This window comes from Seriola dumerili, unplaced genomic scaffold (assembly GCF_002260705.1).
Source record: "Seriola dumerili isolate Sdu_G_001 unplaced genomic scaffold, Sdu_1.0 BDQW01000091.1, whole genome shotgun sequence".
Lineage (NCBI taxonomy): Eukaryota > Metazoa > Chordata > Actinopteri > Carangiformes > Carangidae > Seriola > Seriola dumerili.
This window is the reverse complement of record NW_019174346.1, coordinates 8,340,133-8,366,515: the sequence shown is the minus strand read 5'-3', so window position 1 is coordinate 8,366,515 and position 26,383 is coordinate 8,340,133. Positions and strand designations below refer to the sequence as shown.

Sequence of the window (26,383 nt, the reverse complement as noted above, 5' to 3'; positions counted from 1 at the left end):
GTGACGTCCATCCATGAGGTGTGGTGCAGCACCTGAATTGCATTCATTGCAATAATCAGGGGATTTTAACCACCCTGTCACTCTCACCCTGCTCACTGAATTGGCTGGTCACTCAGTATGTATGACTGTCCCACAACTGGGAAAATAAGACACCTAATCTGTGTGTACAAAGCAAGTCCGAAATGGCTGCTGTGCGCGTGAGTGTGGCGCGTGCCCATCGCGTCAGTGTTCCGTTCGTTGTGTTGTTGGAGGATTTAGGCCTTGGACATTTGCATACAACAGATTCCTTAGTGTCTTATTTTCCCTTGTGGGACAGTCCAACACTAACTGAGTGAAGCCAATTCCAGGTGAAGAGCGTGAGAGGACATGCGTTAAAATTCCCCTGAATATTGCAATGAATGCATTCAGGGTGCTGCGGTCTCATGGATGACGTCACTCACGCAAACTGCAGGTCTGCTCATTGGTTGAATGTTAAACAACAATGGCGACGATGTTTGTAGAGTAATCCTCGTACAATCAGTGCCGTCTGATCAACCTCCAACAGTTCAATATATCCCAATATGCAGATCTTCTCCGTTCACTGTGATCTGACTGGTGTTACAACCATCTATTGTTTCACAAGGCCAGAACCAGTCGCCTCCACCTTTATTCTTTCCGCACTGTCTCTGCGTGTGTCTCTCGGTCCCAACTCGTACTGCAGTGAAGCTGGTAAATCCACACAACGGTCGGAGTAGTTGTCGTTTAACCAGGTTCTCGTGAAACACATGAGACTACACTCACCAATATGCTCGCTGGGGTTCTTCACAAGTGCCTCCAGTTTCATGCCACTTGTCAGCCGGGGAGTTGACATTTTTCCCATGAGGACGATGTTAGAAAAGCTTATATCTTCAATCTCCTAGCCTTTAGCTCTAGCCCCCGGGCTCGTGCATCCACAGAACGGGCTTCTTCAGCTCAGGCAGTGGAGATGGGATGTTTAACTCCATATCTGGTAAACTTTAAAGCCAGGAGTTCTTCCTTTGGTACATTATTTTCTCCATCGTCAGATGAAACAAAGAAGCCGGTAGAACTAAAAAACATCATTCGCAAAAATATGCTAATATATACAAATATATTGCTAAAAAAACATGAGCCTATGCGGACTTGCTGATACTTGTTGCCAGTGCATACATTCTATTAAAAGCTGATTTTACAGAGGACCACAAACATAACCTCTTGAGTAATAATGAAAAGGTAATTTTGAATTTTAATTCAGATTCATCACAACCTATTCTTGGTGGTATATTAACTGAAACTCTATCTTCGTAAACACAATGAAACACCTTATCAGTAGAATTCTAAATTGAGCGTGTTGAGAATTATTAGATCGATGGATGACAAAAAACATTTGATGGTATATCCTAACGTATGTTCCATCGTTAGAGCTGTAGTTATAGTATAATGTACATCGGTATTTATGCAACTTTATTTATTCAGTAAGTTCATATTGGATTTTTTTTTAAAACAAAAAGCCTCTGTGAGGACCAGAGTCAAAGAAGACGGTTTGGAGGGATGTCTCGATCCATGGCGTGGTGGTGCAGACGGTTCGGCCTAGAATATGAGGAAAAAAACCCTTATTCGAGTCGTCTTATGGTTGTGTTGCGCATGCAGTATCGTTTGCCGTCTGCACATCAATTAATGGTGGGGCCTGGTTCGTTCGATGCTCAGGCGGACCGGGCGGACGGTGGTGCTATTTGTCCAAATGCTTTATTCGTGGCGGGATGTAGCTCAATGCTAAAAGTGAGGAAAAAAGAGTCTCTTCCTAGCATTGAAAAGGTATCTGGCAATTAGTTTAATATGGTAACTGACAGAGAGTGGCTACGCAAGCATATGGGAGATTATTATCGTATCACGAGAGACACCTGCTGGATAAGTTCGATATGACTGGAGCAGAAGGAACAGACTTTCTCCAGAGGCGTAGCATACAACCTTTCTCTACTACGCACTATAGATCTAGAAATGATTAACGATAGGTCATGGGGAGGTCAAACCAGCGTCCTTGTCCCTAAAGACCTCTGAGTGCCCTCTGTCGGTGGGGGTTGGTGTAGGGTTAGAATTAGGGGGTGAGAGGTTGGGGGGGGCTCTTCCTTACAGCTGCTTTTGTACCATGCTATCAATATTGTTTTAACGAGCAATGCTGAGACATTGCACGCGACAGAGATGGGTCTGAGGGAGTCAGACTATTATATGTTCAGCCATGACAGAGAGAAGAGAGATGGTTAAGAGACGCCCACTGGTTTACAAGCTAGAAAAGAAAGGTGAGGGGTTAAAAAAGTGAAGTGATTCGTGATTTTTTATGCTGCTGACCCATAACTCAATGCGTATGTTTTCTGCTTGCGGCAACTTTCTATTGTGGGACAAGTTTTCTGGACTCTCTCAGAGTCGCTTACTGTTCTTAAATCAGCATGAAATGTGAGCTCAAGTTTCTGTCGTTTTTCAACAGGCTGATCAGAGCAGTTCAATTTCTATGCAATCTGAAAAGAGAAATATCTCCATTTAACTTAAGCTCCGCCAAGGCAGTCATGGTATACTGATTCTGTTGGTTTGGCTTGTCACTTGATTATTTTGGTTTGTTCAGCCAGGATTACACAAAAACGTGCGTACTGAATTGATTAGCACCATGCTGGGTGGAGGTCTGGGACAGCAGGTCCAAAAAGAACGCCATTAAAACTTTGGTTGCAGATCCGCGTTTCAAGGGGCAGATGTATCACACTTTCTTTTAACATTGCCCAAGACAAAGGCAAATTCTTTCAAACTTCTCAGGAATGTAACACAAAGTACTTCACATAAAGGTCCAATCAGCGGTCAACATCTTTGGACTCGTGTGTGTCGCCTTCATATATCGCGCGGAGCTTGGAATAGGGAGGTGGCGTGCATGAAGGCAAGTACGCTTTGCAGAACTGAGGCTAATTCATTTCTGTATGGGAAAATGCACCAGTATGTCCTAGAGACAACATTATGCTCCTCAGGTTGGAGACGACACAACATAAGTCTCTTCTTGTTAAAAAAAAAAAACCTAAGTGCCTTTCATTACTTACGTAACCACATAATGTTGCACAAAAACAATGGACCACTGTGAACATTTTGTTTCCTGAGCTCAGGAGACAAGTCAATTCAGGAGCCAGGAAGAGACATCTTCACCTTCAGCAGATTGCCTAGCTTGTATGTTGGTGGGCTTCATAGGCCATGCACTTGTGTCAGTTTGAAGGAAAGTGAATGGCAACAAGTTGACAAGTAAGCCACGAGCGTCCATTACTAGAAACAGTTAACTCATGGCCAGCTCTCCATGTTGTTCAGACTGGATATGAATGGACACAGAGCTGTCAATGATGCTCTCCAGAAATGGTATAGTGAAAACTCCATCAGCAGCCTTAATGCTCTGGTGTCTCTAAGCCTCCGCTGATATGGAGGAAAAGAGATGTAACACAGACCTGTGAATGGCAACAGACAAAATCCACCCTCATCAGATCCCATCAGCCCATGGAACAGCGTCTATCTTAGCCCTTACTCTTTGGAACTATGCAGATAACAAAAGCGATTAAAATTAAAAAAAAAAAAAATTGTTATCATCAAAACCCATAGAAAGCTATTTTCTAATGCGTATAAGAAGGGCTTTTTCTGGGGACAATCTTCAGAAACACTAAAGCAACTCTTTTGGCTCAACTGACTGGAAAACTCAATGCTGCCTGTTATGTTTTTTCTCTTCTCATAGAAGATACATCTCCTTCCTTGTTTTCAATGACTGTGTCCATTTATTTGATTTTTAAAATTTATCAGAAAAGATGATGAAAAGATTGCTTGGTTTTCCAGATGTTACAACAGCGTCACCTGGCACGAGCGCTCCACTCCACATCTTACCACCCTTTGCCTCTACACCTCCCCTATGTCACTCTGTGTGTTTGTGTCTACCAAAAATTAAACAAACAAGACAGCAGTCATACAACTTGTATCACAATGGCTTTAAAGATGCAAGCTGAAAACAACTGGTGACTTCATGCTCACTCCCCCACCATTACAAACAACTGAGTTTCAACTCAGGGAGAATTGTGTCTCTGTGCCTTTTTTCATAGGTTAAAAAAGCCTATTACACCACACAATGCCCTTAATGAGGTTAAGGCATTGCTAAAGTCAAATTTTATTTGTAACTTTGAAACAAATCCACTTAATTTGGCAGCATAAACTTATCATTGGTTTAGTTAAAAAACAGAGCAAGAGTTAATAAGATTCAGCAGCCAGAAAAAACAGGCAAAGATATATCACTGTGCACATTATTACTCATGGAAAGTAAGACAGGGGCAGCAAAGAAGTGTCAATAAATGCAAAGGTTTTACACTTTGCCTCATTTCACGTGTAAAAACAATATAGAAGAACAATATAAGACCAAAACGGAGTCAGTGGTAAGCAGAAGTTAGTTTTGATTAGCAGTGGTTAAGCTTCACATATTTTTTAGCTCTTCAGCTCGTCAGGTACCAGGCCTAAGTGTATTTCACAGTACAGCTCTAAAATTGGACAAAGCCAGACAAAGGCTTTAGCTTAGCAACATGTTAAGACTGAAGGCAACAGTGGTTGACTATAGAATTACTTGTTTGGGAAGGAATTAAGTGGGTAGCATGAATGTGTTTCTTCAGGTTTGAGACTCGGTGAGTTAACCATGAAAAAAACTACAGGAAATTCAGCAGCACCACTGACGCCAATCTGTTTCTGTTGCGAAATTATGCATACCTCAAGGTGATGCCAACCAATTTACACCAATGCAACAGGCACGAGTATAAAGAAGTATACCTAGAACACATTCCTGCAAAAATTTGGAATGGCCTGCTGCTTGGCTGCAGTGTACTTTACTTCCACACGTTTTCAATCTGTACAAAAGCCACTGTCACGACCGGCCCCCAAAATCAACCTCACACTGATGGATTTGAACTTAAATTGTCCCACAACATAGCAAAGACATGCTACGAACACTATATACATGCCTAACCAGAGGTTTGATCTGCAGAGTAGGTTGTCACTAAGAACCGATACTCTCTCGCGTAGCCAAGTCGATCGACATATGGCGAAACAGGACGGCACCTTTCGGTCATCCGCACATTTCGGTGCATCGAATGTACGCCACGGACATACACGTTGATGAGATGTATTAGTCACTAATCTTAAGATACTGTAACATAAGATTGACATTCGTGATTTACTCAGACCAGTTCGAATGATCTCTACCAGGTGCTCGTTGCGCATGTCTTTTTGCGCAGCACAAGCAGGATGGTCATTAATCTGGTATGATTTTCATTGCTCTTCTATGATTTTTCGTTTTGTTAGGCAACTTACTTCATGTGTGCAAAAAGTGTCTTGCCTCAAACGTGAGTAATCTACCCCATAAAAACATGTGGAAAATTCAACATTCACACTAATTACTGCATCAGCTAGCGCAACATTTGTGAGCTGACTCGGAACACTTTCAAAGGCAGTTTCCTTTGGTATAAGCTCTGTTGTCTGCAAAAGGGAGGATGAGGAACGTCCACTTCTAGGCATTGCTAGTTAGCTGCAACTCAACAAATGGAAGATGAGAACAACTATCAGCACACAACTTGTCCAGCTGCGATCCGCACCTTGGCTCCAGTGACAACCGAAAAAAGCCACACGCAAGAGTCGAGTTAATGGAGATCATTTTGCTTATCGAGCGGCATGATCGAGGGGTGATTAATGACCCGAAAAAGCCCGTATGTAACGGTGCCTTCGCACTTTTTCAAAACCAGCGTTGAAATTGCTCTGTCTTAATAAAAAGTTTTACTGGTTATATTTTTAGGCAAAGTATTGTTACTTTAATACTTGAAGGCTAACATAGCCACTTATTATTTTTGCCAGAGTCAAGTTGTTTCATTCTTATGTATCCTATTATTTCGCCAGATAATGAGGACAGGTTGATTAATAGACCGCAAAAGCCCATAATGAAACGGTCCTTCGCACTTTCCCAAACCACAGTTAAAATGCTGTTCATAAAAGTTAAATTGTGTTACATTTTAGCCACAGTACTGTTCATTTTAAATGTCGTTGAAGGCTATGTGCCACAGTTCTTTGTTTTTTGTTTTTTTATTTGTATTTTTTCGAATAAAGGAAGTGAAACTGAGGACATGGAAATTTATTTTTTTTTTTTTTTTTTTACTGTGGCTATGGACAAACGCGTATCGGAAAATCGTGGATTTCAACTGCTATTATATCAAACTACTAAATTTCTCTCGGTATCGTGACATCCCTACAACAGAGACAGTAATGTCCCCATCTCCTGGATGAGCCATTATTTGAAAACTTTAATCCCAAATCTCAGAGATAGTGTCTCAGGATTCAGACTGCTGTTCAGTAGAGCTCAAGTTGGAATCTTTTGCCCTTGAGCACTAACGCACAATTGTCTTTCTATGATCAGCCCTAAGATCTCTGCAAGTTTGTAACATTCGCAAAAATACTTCTGAAATCTGAAATCTCCAGGCGCGAGAAGAACAATACAGTTCTACGCATACAACTGGCTCATTCAACAAAATTATTCACATTTCCTACAGGTTGCAATAGGGCTGGGCGATTAGAACGATTTTGCAATAGCTACTGTCGAAATTATTTTCACTCGATAGAACACCTTAAAACAATGGTTCGATAAAGGTTTGTATAATTAAATTTACATCTTATAACAACACCCCAAATTAATTCACGAACTGCCAATCATGTCACAGAATAGAGGTCCGCATTACGCAAGTTTAAAGGATTGCCACAGTGAGAGTATAAATGCAGGCCAAGCATGTGATATTATTTAGCAGACGCATGCAGTGGCTGACGGGCTTGAAGTTGACGAGTAAGCATAAGAAAAAAAAAAAAAAAAAAAAAATTTCGTTATGTTAAAAAAAAAAGAAAATAAAAAAAGTTAAAAAAAAAAAAAAAAAAAAAAAAAAAAAAAAAAAAAAAAACGTGTAATAATAAAAAAAAAAAAAAAAAAAAATGAAAAAAAAAAAACGGCGAAATAAGCAAACACTGCCAAGAAACAGCAGAACGCAGCTCAAAGGACAAAGTAATCTTCAACACAAGAGATCCACTCAACTTCAGTAGTTTGGAATATTTTTGGCTATTTACAGTCCAAAAAAAAAACAGAGCAATGTGCACTTGAAAACTGTGCCTGCAGACATGTCCCATCAAAGACAACACCACAATTTTGTTTCATCGTTTGACAAAATATCCCGGTTCAACACACACAGAAAGTAAGAAATTAACCGGCCCAAACAAGTATTAGTGTGGACACGATGAGCGCCACACCAGTGCAAATCTTCCTTTGTCAATTTTTATTTATTTTTTATTTGGCAGTCTGAGCCATGTTACATGTGTGCTGTATCACACTGTAGAACTTAATTTTCTATTTACTACTAATAATTCCTAGTTACTGTTTTCTCGGTAACTCGGTATGATTATAACTGCAATTGCGGCTATTAATGCCATTACGGCAATGCACTGGGCGTGTATGGTAATCCGCTGCATCAAGGCAAGAGCCATCTGAAATTGAGCAAAAGAGAAGAACCTACAAATGCTATCTCTTCTGCAGTCGCAATCTGACCTTGCACCTTTTTGCGGCTCTTCAAACAGGTGGATCAGGGTTGCCCCCCGTTCCTGTGAACATCAATATCGGATGAAGTTGTATCTTTCAATGTCATGTTTAAGTTCCTGTGGATGTGCTGTGGCACCAGTTGCCCCCCCCCCCCCCCCCCACGGTAAATGAGGTAAAGGCTGTCTTTCTTTCATAGCCTCATCTTTTACTTGGGTGACCACAGTAGTGTGCAGTAAAGCTGTACTACCAGTTTCAACCACTTTTGTGACAGTGTGTGTTCTTTGTCTTGCTCTACTAGGTGAAGAGAGATATACATCCCCCAAAAAATATCCCTTGAAACAGAAATCCCACCCTGATTTCTTATTAGTGGTAAACAGGTTTGTAAAAACCTTGTAGTGGCTTTCAGCAAAAGAGTTAAAAGGTAAAGAAATGTCAGAGTGACTGACTCATGAGCTGCTGCTGCTACACTCTGCTGTTGAGTTAAGTGTTGTCTCATAGAAAAGGTAGTCCAGTATGAAATACCTGAGTGTTGTACTATTCGAAGAGACAGCTTGATGGTGGTGGGTGTTATCTCTGACTGGTCCCTAGGAGATCACTCTGGTATTTCCTCAATAAGGCCAACAGAGCTTCCATGGTTCCTATCCAGTCCCAAAGTTAAAATTAAACTTTAATACCCCTGGCATCAGAGAGAACATCAGGGTCTGGTCTTGATTTGGCCTTACTCTAGACTGTAGACTGTAGACTGGCACACACAACAATATACACACGCACAGACACCATCTTACTTTTTTGATATTCACCTCCAAAATAAGAGTCTCAACCAGGTAAAAAGAACTTACTGGAGGTTCTGTTGGGCAGCTCTACCACAACACACACACACACACACACACACACACACACACACACACACACACACACACACACACACACACACACACACACACACACACATACACATACACACAAACTATATACTGACAGAAACACACAAACACCATCTCCACGAATTGGATTAACCTTGAAAATAAAAGTCTCAACATGGTTAAAGGGAATTATTAGCTGTTGTACAAAACCTTATGCAATTTATACTGCCAAACACAGAAGCACAGACACTTTCAAAATAAGAGTCTCAAAAAGGTAAGAGGTAAGGTAGGTCTTAAAAGTTTGATCTTAGAAGCTATCGTCTATATAGGGATATAGTGCTATAGCTTTAATGCAGATTAACTTCTGTTAGGGCATGTCTTGCTATGGTTGTGGGGACAAATTTGGGTTTGAAACCATCAGTGTGAGGTTATTTTGGCTAGTTGTGACAGCTTCAAAAGGCATTTGGGGGGACAACTGCAGTGACTGAGGTCAGTGTCAGGAAAAGTCTCTACGACATTAATGAAACTCAAAGTAACGTCTTTTGTACAGATTGAAATGAGAGGAATAAAGTAAATGCACCAAGCAGCAGGCACATTGAAAATTTCTCCCGGAATTTTCTAGTAATAATATATGCCTTCAATGCTATTGCATTACTGGCACATAATTACTGTATGGACTTGCAGCTCCAGTAAAGAAAAGTCTGAACAGAATGCTGAACCTAGTGCAACCATTTCAAATTCAGATGCAGATCTAGGTGCTCTATCAGCATAACTTCCAATTCCCTCAGCCTTATTTTTCACATACCCAGCAATGATGTGGACATATTTTGCTGACCGAAAATCAATTGTACCAAAGAAACTCTTAAAATGCTAATATTTTAGGGTGTACTCGAAATTAAGGCCAGTTTGCTCCTTTTGCTCCAGTTTAAAGTGCTTGTTTACTAAAGAGGAAGGTTTCCATAAGTAAAACTTTCAAAGGTGAATTTGAGTCATTCTTTAACTAAAGAGACTCAAACACTTAATTTCAGATCAATCATTCCAATATGGTGTATGATAGTTAAAACAGTATTAATATTCAATATATTATCAATATCAATTTTAACGATAATCAGCCACATCTTAAAACACCAAAGTAAAAAGAACTGAAAGGCCAATGGCAGAGCCCAAACTCAGCTGCTGTCAACATCAAACACTCCAAATTTCAAAGCTGTAGATTCTATTTAATATTCAGTCAAAACCACACACATTAAAAAGCTGCAGCATTTAGCTGCCAACACAGGTCTCCTCCAACTCAGAGTAAAATTTCAGCACATAAACATAGCACAATAGTTACAGAAGAAGAATAAAAATTGATTGGCTGAAATTATTATTGAGATATATCAGATCTTTCTTGAGATCCTGACCTTTGTCTATCCCCGAACTGCTGCAGTAACTGCAACTGTAATAACTGCATATATATGAATAACTGTCTCAATTATAGCATTCACATGTACCTGACATTACAATATGGTGTTATTAGCAGCTGTGGTAGACACCCTTTTCACCTTTTCTACTTTGTTCTCCACACATCTATATGTCACCACAGATCAGAGGGAGGGAACTCTTTCTCTTTAAATCTCCTCTTGATAATGCTCAATGAATATAGATATTAATGCATAGAGAACTGCGAGGTGTCCGCCTCCGTCAAATTTTGTGCCACCTCCGCCTCCAGACATAATTCTAATAGGTCTACTTGTTTTTTCTCAGTACTCGGTGGATTTGACGTTTGTAACTGCAATTGCGACTGTATGCCAGTACGGCAATGTAGTGGCGCTGTATCGAAATCCGTGCATCAGACAGAGCCATCCGAAATTGCCAAAGAAGAAGAATACGCGAGGACGGGTGAAAAGTGCGGAGTGCAAACATCATTATTTAATCTAATATGGGAAAAAAATGTTAATTCATGTTACTGACGAGATACGATTAATTTGTCCGGATTTAAAGTAGGCCTAGTTCTCAAGTGGAAGGTGCCTGTGGAGGAGAGGATCAGAGCGCGAGAGAGGAGTCAAGGCCAGAGTACCAAGTCTTTAGGAGTGTATTAAAGCCGACGTTTACATGATTTTAACATCACTTTTTGTTCACCTTCCCAGATGTTCTCAAAAGCATGAGTGAGTGGTTTTAACACGCAGTGGCTGGAGAGATAATGATAATGATAATGAAAATATAAATATTGCGGCGACCCAGCTCAACAGCATCATGTGAAGCATCATGTTGTACCACCAACTGCTTCACAAGCAATGAGGTGGCTGTGTTTAAAACCAAAACCCTGGGCTTCAGGCTGCATAAGGTATAGGATTACCAACACAAACAGTGTTGGAGGGACAACAGCAAAATACAGCCTCAAAGGAAGGACGGTCTTGTATAGACATCACATCACAAATCTTGTGTTATGGATGGCAAAATGCCTCATGAATTCTATAGTATAGTGGCCTTTATGAATATTTTGTGAGCTTTTAATTTTAAGGTTCTGATATAAATATGTGTGTTTTTGTTAAAAAATCTTGCTTGCGTGGGGTTAAACATTTACCAGATAAAAAGTATAGTTTATGCTGGGATGACAAATCTTTCATGCTCAGTATGTCACAACCGCATTGGCTCAGACAGAATTTTGCAGTTGGAGGGCGGCAATTTGTCCAAGCTCACAGTGCAGCAATTTGAAAACAGAGGAAGAAAATCAAACAGATGCTTTAATATCGATGCTTTTTCTTTTCAAAGTGACCTTAACTGAGTCAGATCCGAAGACACTAGCTGCGTCTGACATTCTGTTCCTACTGATATTGTTCTCTGTCAGGGCCACAGTACACTAGAAACCCAATTAAAAGAAGATGAATCTAGGCTTTCCTCCCATCACAGCCCAAGGTCAGGACTTTCAGTTCCTCCTTCTTCAAATTCACATCTGTCTTAACTCCACAGATACTGCTGCAGGTAGTAGGGATGGAACGATTAATGAAAAGAATCCGTCCCGTTCGGTTCGCTTGTCTCGGTTCGGGGCATGTGTATATTGTTCAGTTAAGGGTATTTACAAAAAAGCCTTGCGCCAGTAACCTAGGGAAGTTTTGTTAATGCTAGCAGCAACACGTCCAATATGTTGGCTCACCAACGGAGACATCACCCCAGTGTGTCAATTGACAGCAAGTCGAGTTGAGAGTCGGGTAGGAAAGAACAACTTCTACTCGCTGCAGCTTTTAAACAGCCTTATGAAGGCTTTATGAAGAGACACTACGAGACATTGTCAAAGAGTTGTCCGACACAGCCTACATAGCTCTTACTACTGATGGATGGACCTCCAGGACCACTAAAGTGTCCTAACCGTGACTACCCATTACATTACTTCGGATTGGAAGATGAAAAGCTCCATTTTGCAGACCCGCCCCCTTTTGCCGTACCAAAATCTCACCTAGCTTTAACCTAAGACTGTCACAATGATGTACCTAATATCAAACTGCCTCATTCTTTCAGTTTTTGCATGACATATCCTAAACTGCTGAATGGACTAAGCCCTTCTGAAATGAGGAAAATGAGACGTATGTTTATGCAGCTGAACCCTCCTCTGATTTGTTGTTAGCGACCCCATGCATCGAGGTTCATTTATCGTTTTTGCAGTGGTTAGACAACCAACAGACAACAGTGGGTGTTTTACCCCTCTCTAGAAAAACAACACCGGGAATAAAGTACAGAGCATTTTCAATTTTCTTCCCTTGATATATTTGTCAAGGGAAGAAAAATTTGTTTTTTTAGGAGTGCTATATTTCTAAGATTTGTTTAAGCTTTGCTTTGTTTTTGTATTCAAAAGAAAAAAAACTGTCATTTTGGCAACAACTCTCTCCTCCACACAAGTTGTGTTAATTAACTGGTTTGAAAGCTTCGCTACATCTCATGCTCATCTCTGTACAACCCAAAAAGTAAGACAAAGTATTTGACAATAAAAGACATAAGAAATTATTCATCATGTCTTCAGTGACATATTCATATACAGTATATACATATATAATGGAATATGAAGCTGCATTGCCAGCTGTCGTTCAAACCCTTGCAGGCTCATTCAAGTCAATCCAAAGCAACAACATTATTTTGAAGCTGACAAAGAATCCAAGAGCTGAAATACCGGAGAAGTATTTATTAACTGATGCAAGGTAGTGCACACTTCAGCTGGAAGTGGCTTAACACAAACATGGTGATTTACAACTTTATTGCTTTCATCAAACATTTGGAAGCTTCAGGGGAAAACACAAGATGAATGCTTGCTTTGTGAAGCCACTCACGCACCAATTAAAAGTAGCTAACAATGTCAACATGACCCACTTTCTTGTCTCTTGTGGTGCCCATGTTGTCAGCCACTACTCTGTCAGCCAGGCAGAAGCTTCAACACACACTCCACACACACGCCTGTATAGCATTAGTCCAAAACTCAGTGTTGTGACCTCTGCCCCCCAGGCATGCTGGTACTCTACCTTCATATACAATGTGTAACACAATCCTTTGGCATGCAGAGAAATGCTCCCCCGTCAAAACCAACTGCTTTTAAGAGGATCAGGACTAGTCCGCAGAAATGATATATTATTATATGTTGTTATAGAAGCTGTAGTAAGTGGAAGAGCAGACGTCTCACTGAGAAATCTAAATGTCCATTGCCAGAGTGACTATCCTGTTTTAATCTTCTTCTTTTTTTTTTTTTAATTCCACACTTGTTATGACCATCTTAAAAACAGATAAGATTTAGGCTGATAAAATGTGTATGTTTATTAGAAATGGCCTGTGTTTCTTAGCAGCTAATCAAGCAACTAATCAAGTATTTAATGTGGTAACTTGTATATTTTCATTTTTAGCTCAACAGAGCCGAGCTGACCTGTACTTCTCAGGAATGCAGGTCAAACAACAAGTCAAATGCTTGTGTCTAAAATATCAGGCCTACTCACGCTTATAAATATGCAGGTCTGTGTGTTCAGCTCACAGAAAACCTGGTGTTTTCACACTGCTCCATTGTACAGCATGTATGTCGCTATTATGCTGTTCAGTCTGCATTTGTCAGCTTAAAATTAATTTATCTTTCTCATGTGCCTTGGCTAAATAGCTGATTATGTGATCAAGACAGCAGGCCAGACTATTTTACCCTTTCATCCAAGATGTATCAGTGGACTGACAGCTAACTTACTAGTCCACTCAGGACTAAGACTCCTGAGACCTCCATTTCTTCATGAACTCAGGCACAGAGCCTGAACGCAGCACTATTCTGTGCAAAGTCTATACTATGTTCGAAAACTTAAAAGTTAATTTTACCAATGAAACGTAATATGGGCTCAACAGCCAAATGTAGACAAATCTTCAGGGAGGTGAAACACCGCTAAATGCTAAAGGTATTTTTGCTTTTTCTCCTCAGTGGATAATTTTAGGGGGCACACCCAACTCCATCCGGCTAACATTGAACATTGAACATTGACATTGAAGGTTGCAAAAATGACCACTGTTTATAAAACAACAATCACAGGTCTTTTCAGTCCTCAGCATCAGAGTTCAAGGTTCATGTTTGTACAGAATATGAGCGAAAATTCATCAGACTGATGAGTGTATCTGTCCCTGAGGGTGGCCGATCTAACAGTCTGTTCCACCCTTAACATATACTACATGATGGCTAATGTACTCAGCAACTACAAAGTGAGCAGCACATTGTAAATACATTTATTTTATCTTTTATTTAAAGTTTCTCTAACAGAGCTTCTTAGTGGTTCTCTCTGCGCTGAATGGCTAGGGTTTCTGGGTAGGAACAACCTCTTATCTACATAACACACACACACACACACACACAGCATAAGCAAATACAAATATGTGAGAAAAAAAATCTTTGACCAACAATTAAAAATATTACAATCCTGTTTTACTTTAAATATTATGTGCAGTAGGGAGTGTGGTTTCAGGGGGGATTAAGAAAGTGGATTTAACTCTAATAGAAGGTAACATCTCAGCTCATCTCACAACTGAAATATCTTCATGAACAGCTGCCAAATCCCGTTGCTAATGTGGCACAGGTTCCTATACAACCAGTACCACGATTAACATGCCTAAAGCCAAACGGCCTACAGTGTGGCTGTATATCACTCGATTGGACTCCAACACCAGGATGTGCAACGAATCTGTAAAAACAATTGCGTTTAGGAAGAACACGTTAAATTTAATGAATCATCTGACAACACATGGGATACTAAGGGTTGCACTGTATTCCACTGCTTGCACGATCCCATGCCGAGCACATCAGCTGACACTCTGGGCAGCCCTGGTGATGGGGTGACAACAGGTGCATTTGACATCAATTTCACCTGATTTTATGGTCAACGTGACTGCAGGGGTGGAGTGTCAGTATAACTGTTCTTTAATTCTTCTTTTATTAAAAAAATAGTGTTGCTCTCAAAATTTCCGTTCAGAGAGTTTTGCTAAATCTATACACAGTTTACTCATCCAAACCTGTTGTTCGAAAGTATTTTCAGGACGGACACAAGTGGAGATGGTGTTAACGTGTTTGCGAAAAGAAATACCTCCTAGAACAACACTTCTAGCGAGATCACCATTTTTATTTTTTGTTCTATTGAGTACCATGGACTTCAGAATACTGTCAAAATAACAAGGGCCTCCGTGTTGCCGGGGCAGATGGGCAAAACAACTGTGCATTTTATGACTAAAGCATGAAAGTTTCAGCATATTATGTACATACCCCGAGGTTTTATTTCAGACATGGAGGCAATCTGTATCTGACCTCTGGTGACCTTGAGAGGTCATTGACCTCAGCATTGCCTTTTTCCATTTTTTGCTTGATTTCTCCATTTTATGTATATCTTTGCCAAAATTTCATAAAGATGCATATTTGCTGCTATGGCCATGTAACATAATTTTGCTTAGAGCACAAATTTTGCAGGAGGACTGCAGACCGCACCATTTCCAGGTGTTAAGGTAAATAGCTTGTTAAAAACATTGACAACTTCCCAGAGGTCACATCTGAAATGCCTCCACGTCTGAAAATACACTTCATGGTTTATAGAAGCAGTGGAGAAGGTTTCATACTTTAGTCATAAAATGCACAATACCTTTCCATATACAAGCTTATATACTGAACTTCAGGGGGAAAAGAAATCTGAAAAATAAAAAAAATAATTCCTACAAAATACAAACAAACGATCATATTATCAATACAAACAGATGTTTTTTTAATGTCGTTGACCATCATCTCGTTTTTTTCTAACGCTGGGCATATACTGTATGATTTTATAAATCGTGTTGTTTAATTCCAACTCACACTGTACAAGTAAATTGTCCGCAATGTAAAGCTAAAGCTCACGATTCATGTGCTCACGCTGTACTGTCCAGTCAACAGCCACAACCTGAGCGCTCACACTCTACACATAAAAACGGCCCCTCGGACTGGCTATTGACTTAAATTGACTAGGCTGGATTGTTTTTTAGCAACAATTCTAAAGAGACAGAGGAAGCATGCTGCCTTGATAATTTGCCTAGTCCTGTTTGCCGAAACGTGTCACGACTGAGCAAGGACGTGAACCCAAATGCACGACTCAAGACCCGCAAAGTACAAAATAAACAATCTTTTATTGACAAAGTAGCAACACAAAATCACTCGTTCAGACGAATCCAAAATGGTAACAAAAGTAACAACTCAAAATCACTCTCAAAGGAGGCAAAAACTACTAGGCAAAGTACAAACAAAAATCCCTCTTGATAGAGGAAAACAATTGCGTGACGGAATAACAAGGCCAAAACAAGAACTCAAAAAACCTGACGTGACTTGGACTCAAGGCGAGGAATGGCTTGGCTCTCTGTATCCAACAAGACGAAGTAGCACAGGACAAAGGGAGACACAGACTCTAAATAAGCACAAGGTAAGGGGACACAGGTGGAGACAATCAGGGAGTGGCAGGCAATCAGACTGGCGGGAAACACACGGGGGGGAAGGAGCAAGTTATCTGAAACAAGAGGGAAGTAAGATTTCAAAATAAAACAGGAAGTCACGAGACAGCATAAAGACAGGACAACACAAAAGTAACTTAACATAATTTCTTGGGCATGACAAAACGTAAAAAAAGGAGGATTCATCCGACCGACCGACGGCCGTTCAGGAGCAGATGATCGGTCCTCACTCCCCCCTGTACACTTCACAACAAATGACGCCCGACGAAGATGAAATTTGGCCATGAAAATGAAAATCAGGTCAAAAACCGGCTAAAATCGTACAGAGTATCCCCAGCTTAAGTGTTGGTTCAGGCACGCTGGCACTTTAAAAGTATAATTCTTCTTCACGCTGTCATGGTGCTTTAGTGTAAAAGGATTTTTAGGGGTTTGTGCTCTGCTACACCAACTTCCCCTACCAAAACCCCCAGCTTGTGGCTTTTCAGTATTTTTTTTTCTTTATCTCACCTGTAAATGCTGCCTTCTTAACTTCTGCTTTTGATACAGTCATGTTTCCCTGGACCTGTCACATGACTTTCACCATGAAACTATTACAAGATGAGAACAATCTGACACTCACCACAGAGGGAAAACGCTAATGGTGAGTCATACTGTTTCATGTGAATACAATGTGTGTGTGTGTGTGTGTGTGTGTGTGTGTGAGTGTCTATGTGTATGTTAGCACGTGTGTGTGTGTGTACGTGTGTGTGTGGGTTTACCCATGATGTCATTTAGTTTCACTTTTGAATGCTTCTCATTCTTATACTGCTGCTGCTGCTTGTTCTTGGACCTTTGGGTGAGTAAGGTGAATTTTTTGTTGTGCGAGTTTGGGAAATTCCACTGTCCTGACCAACACACAGCCTGATGATATGCTTCTCACCTTGACAAAAGGGACTGGGAGGGCAAATCAACAGTGATGACATCACTGTTGGAGGAGAAAGCCTTGTTTCTCCCAAATGTCTCCTTTTCAGAAGTTAAATAAAACACCCTTACATTTATCTAGACCACATTCACAGATTATTTCACCAGCAGCTCATGGGAGGTGGACTTGTCTTAACCTATAGAGGAACCTTGTAGACCTCTGTACCCTTTTACATCACAATAGCCTCATGGGCTGTTTTGAGACACACCTGAACCCCACCCCCCACTCCAAAATCCCCCGCCCATCAACCCCCTCCAACCCCCGCCACAATCTTCAAAAATCCACCCACCATCCCTCCCGTCCCCCCACCAAGGTATTTTCCCTCAAGAAAAAGACCAGCAGTTTCACATGTCGGGGCAGATGGAGCATTTCAAACCATCCTGTCCCCCAAGCAACTTAAAGTGCAACTGCATACCACAACTATTAGCATATCTGACTGAGCAGTTTTGACCCTATTTTTTAGTTAATTTAAGAGATCCGTTTGGTTGACGGGAGCGTCAGTGTACTTATAATACATACACAGGTGAAGCTCCCCTCAACAACCTATATCATTCGGTACTTAGCTCCATTTGAAAGCACATGCACCTGTGTGGAACATACTTAGAGCCTGACTGGAATGAATAATAATCTGTGCTCAAAAAGGATCAAAGCTCAACACTACTGTAATGGGAAAAGTGCTGTGATTCAAATGAAAAAATGGAAATTTAAATGATGCTCTTGTAATAAAATGGAGACACATCATGCCATTGGAAGGATTAACTGTTGATCTGGCAATGCATCAATTTAGCAGTTTTGTAGAGTCTTTTATTAACTGGTTGTTTATAAATATCTAGCATGTATCACAACTTCTAAAAAAGTCTACAAGAGTTTTTTAACAACATTTCTCCCCACTACACTGAAGAAAATTTTCTCTTCAAGAAATAATATAATACTTTAAAGTTACATTTTATTTTCAAACTTAACTTTTATTGAGCTTTTTTTGAGCCCCCTTTGTTGTTTGTTTTGTTTTGAGATACCAGAAACATGAAAAGAGTGAAAACAAATCTGACTTGCCACAAACAGCCAAAGCCCTCCAGTTAGTTTCTGGCAACTAGCTTTCAGTTATACCTGTGCTTTGCCATTGAAAGTTTCTGTTAATAATCTTTCTGAAACGCATAAACATGCACATATTGTAGTTAAAAATTCACCACCTCTCTACTGCTGCACTGGACAGTAAAATGACAGCTCCTTGCAATTTTAACCACAATGAAGCAAAGAAAACCACAATATTACTTTCCAGCTTTTAAGACACAAAAATGAAAGAAAGATACAGTAGGTCTACACAGTCTGGCTGAGATTAGTGGAAATAAGGTCACTTCCGGGCTTCAGCTCTCTATTATGGAGTTCTGATTGTCCTGGTAGGTGTTCAGACCAAATACAAAGGAGCTTTGGAATATGAGGGAATTTTACCATAGAAAAGTAGAACAATGACAATTATTTTACCTTTCATTACAACAGTCACAAGGCAGTAGATATATGATGTTAATCTAATCAGGAATGTGTACTTGCATGTACATAAATGGCCACTGCAGCGCTTTGCTGAATAACATTAGGCCGCATTTTCTTGCGGCAAAAGTTGATCTACATTCAACTTTTTTCAACACACAAGCCTATATTTTTTCCTGCCGGATCCCTTGACACTGACATCTCCACTGTGTCAACAGAGGGGGACCAGACAAATGACAATTTGGGGGCTGCATTTTTTCATGGAGTGCTAAAGGCGGTCTTAATATTTGAGCCTCCTTTCCATCATAACGGGCAAAACAAAGCCCTGAAACTCCCCTGTTATCTACAGGAGGCACTGTTAGTAACACTCTTAAATACAAAATACCTAAAAATACCTCTGTCATGAGCTAGTGTTATACTTTCTGCATCCGTGACTATGCGAGGGTCTGCCAGGGTCCAGGCGACTTAAATTGCATCCACAGGGGGTGCACATGAGGCCCTGTGCGGACATCCAGGTACCCTCTAATATGTTGTGTCCACCACTACTACAAGGCACCAATTGCACATGTACTCCTCCAAGTTAACTCCGAGAGGACTGGAAGTATCATAAGAACAACTATATAAGCAAGGGAGCATATTCAAGACCTTAAAATGCCTTTCTCTGTCACTAATGATGGCTGTTTACTGTTCATCTACACATTTGTTTTCAACACACTGTAACCCCTCATATTTCTGCTGGCAGCTTACCACTCTGAAGTCACCCTGAAAAACCTCCCTTGGCTTCAAACATCAGAGTTTGAAAGTCCCTTTGAAAACATTCCCTCTTTGATGTGAAGAAAGCTACAGATCCAGATGGAAACTGACTTCAGTTGCTATCTACTCTGCTGATATCTGTCATTATGTGGAGGATAAATATGGATTTCAGATTGAAGGAAATGTGACCAAAAATAAATGAATAAAACAAAATATGAATTCCCTTCTCCTGTGAAGTTACTGATCCAGAGACAGGCCAGATAGCATCTAGTGATGGAGATGGAGCCCCTGGCTGTGTCACGTCATCCCCCCTCCATCCCTCCAAAACACATGCAGCAATCAAACAAGCTGCCTGTCCTCCAGTCGCTTTGACAAAGAACAGCCCCGTGAACAGCAAGAGGTGGCCAGTGATGCAGATTCAACTCAGAGATAAGAGTTGAGAGGAAAAAACACATTATCATACACATTATACATTTATTCTGACTTATCCTGCCTGAGTGACACAAGAAAATGTCAGTGGAGTCAGTGGTGCTGACAGTTTAATGAGTCTGAACTCTTTCAAAGCCCAGCCCTTGTTTTCTCACCAAGACAAGCCACAATCAGCCTCAGAAATTATACAGGCCTAAAACACTGAGTCCCAAAATAGAGCTTCACAGACCCCAGGGGTCTCTTTAAAGTATGATGAATATTCAATTTCTCTATCAAAGTACTACTATTCTACGCAATAAGAAAGAAGAAAGAAATAAACGAGTGACAATCTCATTTCCAAGTATTATTCTAAAGCATTTAGACCTGGGAGGGAAAAATTATCCTGTGACAAAAGTCATTACATGTATAAGACAGCGTTAGGCTATTTATGGCTTCTTATTGGCCCATTCAAACAATGACAAACTCACACACACAGAGGCAAACTAACACACACGAACAAAGGCATGGGTACTAAATTTAAACAACCATATCCCTAATTACAAGCAAATGATCTGATAGCAGTGACGAAATTTTCAACCCAGGAAGTCAAAAGGGGGACCTGGGCTTTGTTTTTTTGGCAGGGAGTTGGTTTTCTTAAAAAATAATTGCTTGGAAGGCTGGTGGAAGGTAAATCATCTGCAACTTAGTCTCCTGTTCAGTTACAGGAATGGATTTACTCAGTAGTCAATGTTAACAAAAGTAATTATGAACTCATAGGTATACTCATATGATAAGTTAATATGAGGGTGAAGTCTATTCAAAACACTTTTTTAAAATGATAAATGGCTGCATTGTTATTTAGGGGAAAACCGTCGAAACCAATGATGGATTTTTCAACGTGTCAGGTACAGTTTATTCGGTCACTGTAGTATATGAATATGAACTAGTATGAATAAGCCCGTGTATTAGTATTACACAGTTACAAAATAAGAGCGGTAAGGTGCTGGAACCTGCAGGTTTTTATATTACAGCTAAGCGGTATCTTTGTTAGAAGTAAAATCACATGAGATGACTACGGTATTGCCTGTCCGTGTGTAAAAACCACATGAGAAGAGCGCAGCCTCTTCCCGAAACCTTTTCCTATAACATCATGAACATAGCTTACCTTGAAGAAGCGTCTCGATGCTCACGAAGACCAGCAACAGGGAAGCAGCCGAATCCATCCTTATAAAGTAGCTTTCAGGGTTTGTGGATACCTCTGGTGAACTTCAAGAAATGAGGAGCTGAAGTCGGTCTGAGCTGAACAAATAAATCCCACAGATATGCCACTCTTGTTTGGAGGAGCGGCGGAAAGTCCGAAACATACCAAAGTAGGCTACGTCTCTCAGTGAGACAGCGCAGGTGACAGCCCACAGGGAAGAGAGTGACGACAGGGGAGGAGAAGGAGGGGGAGGGAGTTCTCCGGGGCTTTTGCTTGCTGCCAGAAAATGGCTACTCCGTTCGTTGGTGAAGGTCAGCAAACTAAGGGAAAGGCTACAGCCAAAAGCAGAACTACATGTTTTCTCATTCCAGAGCCACACAGCCTGATATGCCGTTGCGGAAGCATAGAGCTTTGGGGCATTCACGAAACAGTACAACAATACGCTACAACAACCTCCGTCAACAGCGTGGCATTCACACATTACACAGTCTGCAATAAACCGACAGAATCTCAATATCAGTATCTTGGAACAAAGTGGAGCCTTAGGTAAGACATTATGCAGGCTGAGTCAATTCACCTTTAGAATGGCAATCTCGAAAATTTTCATTTCAATAAGTGTGTTATGTTAGACTGATGTATACGGTTTACGGTACGTACAGTACTGTACATGATGTCACCACGCTCCCAGTCAGCGCCAGTTGCTCTGTGTGAGCCATGATGATGAGAGGACAACACAACCGTCCGCATCAGTCCGCACTTTATTATTAAATAAATATGCCAAGATGCAAAAGATGATCCGAGTATGTTCTGCTTATCCTCCATACACAGTAGAGGACTGCGCACTCCAATAAAAACCTTAACAGTGTCTTTTTTAACCAGTGTAAGATGGGCTTTGCAGTTGATTGTGAAGTTTTGGGCTTTTTTTTATGCCTTTATTGATAGCATTGTAGAGAGAGGCAGGAAAAGTTTTATTGTAAATTGACAACCATCTCCACTGAACAAACTATTGCCTGGACAGTGCTTTCAGAAATACCAGAAGCTTGTAGGACTTTCTTTTGCATTTCCAACACTGATGTTGTACACCGTCGTTTGGATGAAAGTGTAGAAACTGGAAAGAGCTTCATCATAAGAGAGACTAAGGACATAGTAAACTTTGAAAAGTCTATCAAAAGCAGCCACGACAACAGAGAATTGCAATGGGATAGCTTTCTGGTCCACAACAATGAAGAATCTTTGGATTTTTTTCTTTTGCTCACTGATGCTGAGGTGGAGGGGCTGTCTTCCGATGCACACCAAAAACACAATTAAAAACATTACAAATATTGAGCAGAAATATGGTCAAATGTCATAAGAACGACAACAACACAGTTTTTTGGAGACATTAAAACTTACATGTCCATTTTTTGATTATGGATCTTGAAGATATGGAAAAAGGGTCACAATTCCCAGTGCATAACAGGTCCGCATGCTAGTTGTCTGGAATCCTCCTTTTATTTATTAAAAAGGACATAAAGACATTAAGACATGCCTCTAATAAAAGTCTGTTACATTCTGCAGTTGGAAGTAAATAATGGCTTAACTACTGTGGATCCCAGACAGAGGCTTTGTTCTGTGTGAGAGACAAAATAAGAAAGATATTGTGTCTCAGGGCACCCCAGTGGTTCTTTGCTGCATGTCATCCTCTCTCTAACGCTCCCCAATTTTCCAGTCTTTCTTTCAATATGACTGTAATAAAGGCAAAAGCCTGAATAAATAACTTGAAAAAAAAGAAAGATAGTCTGTTGTCTAATTTTCTTTCTGACTTATCATTTTATAAATAAATATAGCCAAAATCACACCTCAGTCTTTAGTGTTAGGTGATTTTGTCAGATAATGTTGCAGTTATAAAATCAGGATTTGAACATAGGCAGTCCAGCCATATACTAGATTTTGACCTAGTCTTTTTCTTCTATGCCTTGCGATTGCCGTAATAGCACTCAAAACATTTCGCAATATTTGTTACCTAATTTCTCACTACATGGTGCTATCACCACCATTTTTATGTAGGTGAAGCGCTGAAGTATGGTGAAGCAGTTCAACAAGTTTCAGTCTTGTAGCCTATTTGAGATATTAGCAACATACTTTAGCATGAGATAGCAGATGCCAGACAGAGTGAAAAATTTCACTCAGTGAACATTTAGTATTAGCTAATACAAGGTGTTATGTCACTGATAATCAAACCAGATTATTTATTGTATTCTATTGTGGACATAAAATGATACCGCCAAAACCTGAAACCAGTCTTAGAAAATTTCACTTAACTTTTACAGTACACAATCTTGGACTGTGGACTCTTGGACACTGACTTACTGAACTATTGATTATAATTAGCTAACAAAATACTTTGTTATTTAGTCGACACTTTAAGTTACATATTTATATTTTCTTCCAGTCAATATATTATTGTGCCTCCCATAAGATCTTTCCAGGTTAGACTCTAGAAGAAAAACATAGCATATTACCTGACTTATCCTTTGATTAATTATTAGGTTGTTACTGTATTTTCAAACTAGCTCTAATTAGTAACCACAATAAATTGCAGAATTACCTCAGATGTTTTACTGGAGGCTCTGACTTAAATGTCTCAGTAATGCCTAAATCACACATGAAACATATTCATTCTGATTATATGTAAACAATGTGTGAACATTGAACACTTAACAATTTCTACTCCCAGTAAAACATGAGCAAATGTAATTCCTGCACAAGGACATTAGCTTCTGCTTGGTAGAAGCCTTTGTTCACTGATAATAACCAGGACCTTAAGGTGCTGTTTGCATTTGTGCTACAGTTGTATTCCACAGTTGCCATAACTTTACATAAAGTCTGTAGCCATGTTCCATGTGCCTTTGACATGTAACCTGCAACAGTTTAGATACACAGCATAAGCAAACAGGACCCAAATACATACTCTACTACTACAGCTGTGTCCCAGTTCAGAGTTCAGATCTGAAGGCCCAAGTGAAACTGACCTAATGAGATAGTCCAGCTTCACAGAGACCAAACTATTTGTGCATTTACAAGTCATTGAGATAAACTGAATTAGCTTGTGTGCAACCAATGTATCGAGGATTGCAGAAGGATACCTTTTCTCAGGAAAGCATTTAGAATGGGATAGAATTTTGACCTGTTACAGTCCATTTTCACAGCAGACATTTTGACTCATCATCATTAATAATCGCACCACTCTGTTCTGCTGTCTCACTGAGCCATGACAGAGTAACAGTGGACCAGCATGCTCAATACCAGGATGCTGAAAAAAAGTAATTCAAATGATTATTTCTACCTGTGCTTTTCCTACTCTGACACATTATAATGTCAGCTGTGAAAAAGGTCAGGAAATGTATACTTTTACAGGTGGTATAAATGGCCATTTATGATGACCAAGTTGTCACAGGAAAGCAAACACCTCAGAGGATCAGCAAGTAATCCAGAGGCAACAGAAACAGGTAACAACAGCCAGTCTGGCACCAACATATTGGAAACTGTGCCCTTGGGAGCTGATGAGCAAATGAAGAGCAGCTAACAACAAAAACAGTCAGGAGGGCAACAGAGGAGAGAAACTGACAGAGGACATCCAGTGGACAGGTGTGGTATGACTGGAAATGTGGGGAAAAACTCATACCTCTCCTGCTCCACAGGGAGACATTAAGAAAGTTTAAATACCCATAATAACAGTCATCTGAGATGAGAAAACCATTTATTTTATTTGTTTTGCTTTTCATTTTTTTGTTTTTTGGGGCAACAAACCCACTAAAGCCATGTTTGCATAATGCACATTGATGAAGTTCAATGGTTCAGCTGCTTCATCATGAATGTGTTCTGTTGCATTTACAAATGGTCCAAGGCAGGTAGCAATACACACATATGTAATACACATGAAATGCAATGACACATTTTTCACATATCAAACTTATTTACATATCATCAGAGTATGATGACATACTTGTACTGACAATAAAACTTACACATAGAATATTGTTATTTTATTGTACACTCTTTAATATTGCAGGATATCACCATTCTACATAACATTTTGGATTAGGCTTCTGTTGATTAAGTCTTAAATAGTTTTATTTATTTTACTGAGGACCTTCAAGGCCAAACTGTGAAACCTGCTGCTATATACAATTTAGAAGATCTAAGATCTGGACAGATCTGGACAGAATTTTAGTTTAAAATGAACTAACACTATCAATAGTATGTGAAGTAGCCATATGTCATGACCAATACCTCCATCTATTGTATTTCAGAGTTATCTACTGAAATGAGCACGCTAACCAACTATCTGCGTCCCACTGCATACCACTTTATGACACTAAATGCTGTGTGAGTCACTGTAGTGTCTAGTCTGCCCTCAGTTCCACGAAGAGGAAGAGCTTCCTCCAGAGTTTGAAGTTACGCTACAGCTTAAAATAAAAATAAACTCCCAACTAAAATCGCGGAAATGCAGAGATAGCTGAAGCGCCCAGAAAACGATCTTTATCTCCATCCCAACGGACCGCTCCAACAAGAAACCACGTCCAACGGCAAAGAAAATTAGAAAACACGAGTAAATCCTGGTTTGTTTTTCCACAGCTGGAGACAGCTCTGGGTAAAGACATGCGGTTTGATGCAGAGCTGCAACTTTTCTTTTAGACTAGTGAGTAACATCTAATGTTGATCTGTAGCGAAAATTATCATTAGTGCAAATGACAAACCGTACTGATAAACACTTCAAGTGGCATAGATTGATGATGTCGACAGACGTTGTAGTGGTTTAGTAGAATTTAGCCTGTTCCTGCGGCTGTTGTCGAGCTAGATTCATCACTAACTTTTCTTTTACGAGTAAGACAAAGAGACTGTTTGATCAAGAACCAGCAGGTTCAGGATCCACTGCCTAATACTGTATTTATTTTAACATATTCATATATACAGTATATCCTTACTTTTTTTTATACACACACACGAGACCTAACATGTTTGAATATAAAGAACTTGTATGATCTAAAGTAACTGTCCTATCACATGTTTATCTGTATCTGGACCAGAATTTCTGTCCAGTCCTCCCCAGTGATGGACCAGCACCCTGCCTTTTCTTCTGCGTCTGGCCTCATCAATCAACAACAACCTCA

At 40.1% G+C, this 26,383-nt stretch overlaps 1 protein-coding gene across 2 annotated transcripts in view; it reads right to left on the bottom strand.

The window, feature by feature from the left end:
* The window catches only part of alcam (activated leukocyte cell adhesion molecule), a 65,057-nt gene extending 43,522 nt beyond the window's left edge, over positions 1 to 21,535 (bottom strand). For both annotated transcript variants that reach the window (XM_022745903.1, XM_022745902.1), the window contains exon 1: positions 21,195 to 21,535. In XM_022745903.1, coding sequence (XP_022601624.1) covers positions 21,195 to 21,252 — 58 coding nt within the window. In that variant the 5' untranslated portion in view covers positions 21,253 to 21,535. The remainder of the gene's footprint in view (positions 1 to 21,194) is intronic.
* Between the last annotated feature and the right edge of the window lie 4,848 nt (positions 21,536 to 26,383).